Source organism: Telopea speciosissima, chromosome 4 (assembly GCF_018873765.1).
Source record: "Telopea speciosissima isolate NSW1024214 ecotype Mountain lineage chromosome 4, Tspe_v1, whole genome shotgun sequence".
Classification (NCBI taxonomy): Eukaryota; Viridiplantae; Streptophyta; class Magnoliopsida; order Proteales; family Proteaceae; genus Telopea; species Telopea speciosissima.
Window position 1 is genome coordinate 37,994,970 of NC_057919.1, and position 7,597 is coordinate 38,002,566.

The 7,597-nt window shown below is 40.7% G+C and overlaps 2 protein-coding genes across 2 annotated transcripts; one reads left to right on the forward strand and one right to left on the reverse strand.

Moving 5' to 3' along the window:
* Positions 1-306: 306 nt before the first annotated feature.
* On the reverse strand, positions 307-882 carry LOC122659271 (uncharacterized mitochondrial protein AtMg00310-like). Its single transcript, XM_043854402.1, has one exon. The coding sequence runs from the start codon at positions 880-882 to the stop codon at positions 307-309; it is 576 nt and encodes a 191-aa protein (XP_043710337.1).
* A 967-nt stretch (positions 883-1,849) lies between these two features.
* LOC122659272 lies at positions 1,850-2,560 on the forward strand. Its single transcript, XM_043854403.1, has 2 exons — positions 1,850-1,902; positions 2,296-2,560. Exons 1-2 carry the CDS (start codon positions 1,850-1,852, stop codon positions 2,558-2,560), a joined length of 318 nt encoding a protein of 105 aa, XP_043710338.1.
* The last annotated feature ends 5,037 nt before the right edge of the window (positions 2,561-7,597 follow it).

The window sequence follows — 7,597 nt, forward strand, 5'->3', positions numbered from 1 at the left end:
GAGCACCACATCTCATGCAACTTGGGTCGACTCAAAACTGCCGAGATAGTAAGCCAGCACCCATGGCCAATGCTACGTTGCAGGATCGCCAGAGAAAGCTTTTAATCTTCGGCAGTGTTTGGATTGCCCAAATACGGTTCCACACCGTATCAGGAATAAGTTCCCAATATCGAGTCCTAGAAGATGAAGCACTGCCCCATTTTCCTCCTCCTCTTTCCTTGCAAGCAAACGATAGGCTGACTTGACAGTGAAACGACCATCTCTAGATGCTCCCCAAACCCTCTCAGGAAAAATACTAAGGGGAATCTACAGGATAGCATCCACATCAGAAGGGTGGAAAACCGATTGAAGCAGGCTTATTTTCCAACTACGAGTCATAGGCTCAATGAGGTCAGCAACAACTGTAAGATTACAGTCTTTTGGTTTCGGGTATTGCAACTTGGAATTTGGTAAGGCTGGAATCCACCTATCCGCCCAAATATCAATCCTTGACCCATCCCCAACTTTCCACCTTAGGCCTTCCAATAAAACATCACGACCCACGAGAAGACTCCTCCAACCCCAGGAGGGGCGGTTTCCAATCCTAGCCTGCATGAAATCACAGTGGGGAAAATAGATAGATTTCAAGAATTTTGCCCAATGTGAATCAGGTGTTGTCCATAAACGCCAGGCTGCTTTAGCAAGAAGTGCCCGATTTTGAAGCTTTGTATCCTTGAAACCTAAACCACCTCTTGATTTGGGCCTGCAGAGACGTTGCCAAGACATCCAGTGGATCTTTTGCCTTTCCTCCGAATCACTCCAATAGAACCTAGAAGAAGCTTTTCTCACCGACTCATGAAATGATGTTGGCAGTTTAAAATGAGAACTAGCAAAATACGCCATAGGAGTCACCGCAGCCTTTAGTAGCACTTCTTTCCCTGCATGAGATAGTAACTTTTCTTTCCTCTATTATTCATTAATAATACAACAATAATTTGCCTTTTATATTTTTATGAAACTATCTTAAGTAAGATCAAACAGTTCCAATGTTCCCATCACTCTATTTGTGCCAAAGTCACATTGTATGATTTGTGGCCAAAATCATATTGGACGAAAGCATTAAGCAGCATTGTGATTTTTACTAGAACAATTAGGGATGTCACTCCAAAAAGTAATTTGTCAAAAAAAAAAGATAAAATGTGATGTGGAAAGCATCAATTAATAATGCCCATAGAGATTCTCCTTCACCCATTCAGGAAAAAAACTGTACTATGCCACACTATAATGTGGACAAAAGATGGGCTTCGCAGCTTTGTGGTCCTCTTGGACCCAATTCACTTTATTTGTATTTTCTCCCCTATTTTCTTTGAATTTTTATCACTTGCGGTTTTCCTGTCTGGTACAGTTTCCTAGTGCCTCTAATAAAAGAGGGGTAGATTCCACCCGGGCAATGTGTTTGGTCAGAGGATGGAATGATCATTTCAGCCCCCTATGAGAGGAATCGCACAACCGTACCAGTCAATGAACCTCAGGGGATAAAGCTCGTATTTCCCCCTTAAAACTTCTCAATCATCATTCCCCTCAATCAAGTAAGCAAATCAAAATCGCAGTCTCAGCCAAACATCCAAAAACACCCCTGATTCCCTGACGTATCCCATAACGGTTGTTTAGCTGAAAGGGGCCATAACTTACCCTTTCTGCCAATCGCATTGTAAGTTGTGCCATTACTTTATCCATTCATGAATCAAGACCCATCTTTGCCATCTATAAAAGCTCTCATATCCACTCAACCTCACAAGGAATTTAAAAAGGATCTGTGTTCTTCCTCTCTTCATTCCTTGCAGGCTTAACACAACACTCTCTGCCAGAGATGGCAACAACAATGTCCAGAGGAGTCCAATCCATGAATTCCAAACTTCTCAAGTAAGGCTAGATAGAGCTCTCTAATCCTAAAATGCATTCATTTGGCTTTGTGCTTGAGCAAAATCTAAAAAACTATTGAGATATTTTCTGGTCAGACATAGGATTGATAGGTCATTTTAACCATTTTTTGGTAAATGATTTAGCCTTTCAGTTAAAACTAACAAGAAACCCATGTGTAATGCACAAAAAAGAGAAGAGCTCATTCTATTAGTTGCACTACCATTCATATATAATTAGATCTTTCACTTTCTTTTGAGAGCTTTCCCTTACAGCCAAGTTAATACCAATTTAGTGAATTATGTAACCAAATAAAGAAAATTTCAGTTTAATTCTTATGATCAGTTTGCATTCAAAGGGTATTCATGTAAAACTACACATGCTTTTGCTTTGCAGGACAGCACTGCATAAGAGCTATCATAGGGAAAGCTCATCATCTTCTAGTGAGTTGAAGGGAGTGGTAGAAGGGCTCAAGGGAGTGGACGATAAGGATGATTGCCAAGTGGATGGCTATGGTGGGTCATGGTGGATCCCACATCATCAGACCGGGATTTATTATCCCAAGGGTCATGAGAAAGTGATGGAAGATGTCCCCATCGAAGCTGCAAAATCCAAGGAAGTTCATCACTTTTCAAGCCACGACGATGGTGTAGATACGTAGTACCGGATCATCTCTTCTCTTCGAAAATTATTCTGTGACCCCTCCCCTTCTTATACTTCGTCTCATCTTTTATCTTTGGTTGGCCAATTGGCTACATTCCACTAGGTTATAATATCAAGTGATTAATTTGGCTTTCAATCTTTTATTAGTAACTTCTGATAGTGGTAGTTGCCTTGTCTAGCATGCATTCTTATCCCAATCTCTCTTTTTGGCGTTGGGCTCCTCTGTAGCGCGATACAGTGTGTAGCGCACACCCAACGGTTCTGTGTGTTCAGGCATGCAGCCCAACACCCTGGCCCCCAACACCCTGCCTGTGCGGTGGGCTGCGTGCCCGAGCACATAGGGCCGTCGAATGGTGCGCTACACACTGTATCGTGCTACAGAGGACCCGAATCCCTCTTTTTGCCTCCTTGCCTTGTGTTTTCATCAATTTCGGTCACGAACCAAATGTTGAATGTGCGAACCTGTCAAAGTCACTAGAACTCAAAATAAGTTCAAAGATGTTAATCTAATTTCATTCAGGAACTATGGAATGTTCTCCTGCCTCGGTAGATCCAAGGACTTTTTGATGAAAAATGTTCAATTGAAACAAGATCTCCAGAGGGACAAAATAGATACACTTTGTTAATTGTATTTGAACATAATCGCCCTTTTGAATGATTGAATACATAAGATTTGATCTCTTCAAGAGATGGTCATACTAGAATCCTACAAACTAAGATTATACTAATTTACTTCTACTTCCTATGATAAAGATAACTGAATTCTGGTGTTATGATTTTGACGAAAGGTCCGTAACATATCCACTGTCCTTCTATCTATATCAGACAATCTTTGAACTGGTATGCTTCATGTCCCATAGGCCCATATTCTTCTGACCTTACCCCTTAGACGAAAATAGGGTACAAAAAATGCCCGTCAATCCCTTTGAACGGAGTGATAAAGTTCAGTAGGGATTGTGGAGAATCTTGCTGAAGAGTTGGTCATTGGATTTAACAACTCCTCTTCTCCTTTTCTAATTCAAAAAATACATTTTCGTACTTGGAATGTCATTTTTTATTGAAGGATCTTGCCAGTGCCACGCGTCATCTCCCTTTTCGCCAGACGAATGCCCATGATCGTTTCGCCATTTCCCTAGAAATTTCTACTGCCAAAGGCTAGAAGCCCCTTTTTTTAATACCCTTCTAAAACCATTTCTTTTTTCGAATTTCTCATCCTCTTCTCCAGGCTCTGAATCGTCTTTCGCCTTCTTCCCTGTCGCGAGCTCTTTCCATTCTCATTTAAGCCGATATAAGTTATCCAACTCAAACTTTTTGAAGTTCAATGTTGGTGGTGTAGCATATGCAAGGAAGACGTGCAGCTCTTTCAGCCGCAATGAATCTAGAGGTATTTGTTCCTCGCTTCAATCACTTTAAAGTAGGCCCAAATCTGCGTGATTCTTCCATTTCTGTTCCATTCAACCTTGATGACTCCCTTCTATTTCGTAAGGGGAAACCTTCCTCCCCCAAGCTGAAACTTAAAGCATTCACCCAATTGTGATGCAGCATCGGATATGGCTGATCGGGTGGACCCCGATCGCAACCATTCCAAAGAGCTTAGGCGTTCCATACGGGTGCGCCAACCGTCCCAACACCTTCGCCACGTCACCTAGGCGCCACATCATTCCTTGGAGTACAAGATATTGGGGCCTAACATATCTTTAGATTTTAGAATATGTTTTAGAATATTTACCTTCCAATTTATTAGTTTTCATATTTATTGGCTTCCCTATTTACTAGTTTCCTTATGTGCTTAGGGTCCCTTGAGATATGCAACTTGGGTTGCAAGCTTTAGTAGTTTAGGAAGGTTTTCTATTATTTTTAGATTCTGTTTTCATTATTTCCAAATATTTGTAACCCATTCTTGGGCTTTAAATACCCAACCATGGAATGAATAGAAACAGAATTTTATGAGAAAATATTGAGAAGCACCTAGCTCCACCGATCCCTGAAGAGATCACCCATCGCCAGCCTTGAAGAGCAGCCCGCGCCTAGAAGAGCGTCACCCCCATCCGCTCCTTGAAGAGAGCCACCACCACCACGGCCTAGAAGAGCCGCGGCCTCACCACCACCGAGCCACCCTCACGCTTCCACCACACCACTTCCTTTTCCCTCTCATCCACCAGCCACGTTACCCCATATAACCCTCTCTCTCTCCATCCATTAATCCCTCTCTCCCACATTAATTCCTCCAGCTCTCTCTCCCTCCACGTTACCACCTCCATTATCTCACTCCATCCATTAACCTCTCCCCCTCCACGTTACTCTCTGTCTCTCTGTCTCTCTCTCTCTTTCTCCCTCTCTCACGCCATTATCCATCTCACACGCCTCATCACACATAAAATAACACCTCCCTTCCATTCTTCATCACATGCGATAACAACTCGCACCTCCTGAATCTCTCTTCTACCAAGCGATCCTCGATCTCTCTTGAGGAGATCCCCATTAAAATGTGTCCTGCTCGTTGTGACGAATAGAATGCTTGGGTTGAGAGAATTTCCGTTGAGAAAAAATAAACCTAGAAAGAATTTGGTATTTATGTTGCCATCTTTATGTCCACGATCTTTTTCCTATGCAATACCAATCTTCTTTACAACGTTCTTTCCTTCTGGTCTTGATCAACCAATACCTTTTACTTTAGTTGTGGGATGATGAGTCCTACCCTTCTGAACATTAGTGCTCTTTTAGGCCGTAAGCTTGAAGGCAGAGAGTTCAATGGAGTTTCTAAAGGTTCAAGAGAAGAATGGGGCTTAGATTTTTCAAAACGGGCAAGCTATACTTCTTATCTAACCCGTTTTAGAAAAGACCAAGGTCCGGTTGAAAGACCGGAATATTTGCACTCGAGTAGACAAAATCACCAAGACCTACCTTGGGCTGGCTAATGCCCTAGCTGACTGTTTGAGTTAAAATAAAATCGCAAATGTACGGGTCAATCGTAGCTACGGGTCGAATACGAGGAGATATACGCCGCTCTATTTAACTAACTTAAAAATAATGCAAAGTGAACCGAATCAACCGAATCAATCAAAGTACTAAATTAAACTAACGGATCCTACTCACAAGCATCTAACCTATTAAACTAAAGCGAATTGAGAGGAATAAAAGAATAAAAGAAACCAATCAAACTAATGCAAATTAGAAGTAATAAAAATGCAGCCACATATCCACATTCACATAAACACAATAACCACATAAAAGAAAAATAAAAGAAATAGAGGGAGAAGAAGAAGACGAGAGAGAGAATGAGATAGAAGAGAGGGAGAACAAGATTGAGAGTTTAGAGAATGCGAACCTAGATGTGCTTGAATCGGATTAATTAAAGAAGTTTGAATGAATACTTGCATGAACTTACCATGGCTTTCTCTTCTAAATCTCCAAGTCTTGTCATCAACATAGGAGCTTACACTAGGAGGCTTTAAACTAGAACTATCACAACCATTAAACCAGGCTTCAGAAATTAAAACTAAGAGCATGAAATCAAAACTAAAAACTTGAAAGAAACTAATCTTATGAAATTAAAGCTAAAAACTAGAAAGCCAAAAATCATAATTTAGAAAGCAAAGAAGAGAAGAAAATTTTACTAAGTGAATGAATGAATTTTACAAGAGAGGTAGGGGTATTTATAGAGGGAAGAGAGAAGAGAGAAGAGGGAAGTGCAGGAGAAATATTCCCTAAGAAAAGAGAATATTCTCTTCTCCTTCCTCTTTTACAATGCCTTGGCTCCTAAGAAAAAGAAAAAAAAATAGAAAGAGGGAGAGAAGAGAATATTATTTACATAAGCCTTCTATTTCTAGAAAAGTAAACTTCCAATTCTAACAAGTGCTTCCTTTTCTTTGTAGATATCTTCTCCAAGCAATAAAATCAAAGGATCTTCAACCTTCCATAGATGAGAAAATATCTTTCAAAATAAATCTTTTCCAAGTGAAATTCCAGGAATGTCCTTGAAAAGTTAGAGAGGAGAGAGAGAGTGATGACAACGATAGTGATGACTAGGATTTTCACTCAACAAATGATAAAATCCCCAATGTGTCCTTTAAAATTCATGGGGCATTAAATGCAGCCCAATAAAAATCGTGGACACCTTGTGGGCCTTCAAAAATGTGGAATCTAGTGGCAGTGTGGGTCTCTCCATGTGGGTAGCAGTCCTACTCTCTCTTCAAGAATGCAAAATTGCCAAAATGGCTCTGTACTTGCAATAAATCTCCACCATTGCTTAGAAATATCTTCTACGACGTCAAAAATGTCCTTGGGCAGTGGTAGAATGACTATGGGCTTGCACTACAGCTCCATTCTGACCCATTATCCTTTCTTGGGCTGAAAAGAATAATCAACTGTACGGTGGGCTAGACGAATGCGTACTTGCGTTCCGTCACGTCCAACTTGCTCCAAATTTAATCCTCTTTACAGCCTTGGAAAGAAAAATGGCAACTTTACGTGTAACTTGAGACATGCAGCTCCCGATAGTACAGAATAGGCCAAAATAGCCCAAAACCTGAAAAACACAAGAAAGCACCAAAGTAACTCTGTCCAATGTGGTAAAATGTATGCTTTATGCCCTAAGATTTCACACATAAATGTGCTCATCAGATTCCCCCACACTTGAACGTTACTTGTCCTCAAGTAAAGCAAAAGAAAAACTAACCTATAATGCAAAAAATCCTAACTCACTTTCGTAGGAATCACGGTTGCACTTAGCATGTGCAACAAGCCTTTCAACCCCTAGGTTACCCCTAGTTGACGAGTTGTGTCTCGTGGGTGTTTGCAGTGAATATACACCCAAAATTCAATAAATCAAAAAGAATGATGTAAATTTTTCTCATGGCATAAGTAAGATAGTGCACACAATCTCAAAGAAATACTCAACTAAAGATTCAGGAGCCAAATGTTCCCCCACACTTGAATTTTATCACCCCACATCAATTCAAGTAACAAGCATGCATCAAGGTCAAGGGATCTCCTCATATTTTCTGAACACTACTCACCTTCAAGTAAACCACTC

Excerpts from the sequence above, each read along its gene's own strand:
- LOC122659272 (XM_043854403.1), top strand. The coding sequence starts at position 1,850 with ATGGCAACAACAATGTCCAGAGGAGTCCAATCCATGAATTCCAAACTT. Across the intron at positions 1,903-2,295 it reads ATGAATTCCAAACTTCTCAA|GACAGCACTGCATAAGAGCT; the intron begins GTAAGGCTAGAT and ends TTTGCTTTGCAG.
- LOC122659271 (XM_043854402.1), bottom strand. The coding sequence starts at position 882 with ATGGCGTATTTTGCTAGTTCTCATTTTAAACTGCCAACATCATTTCAT.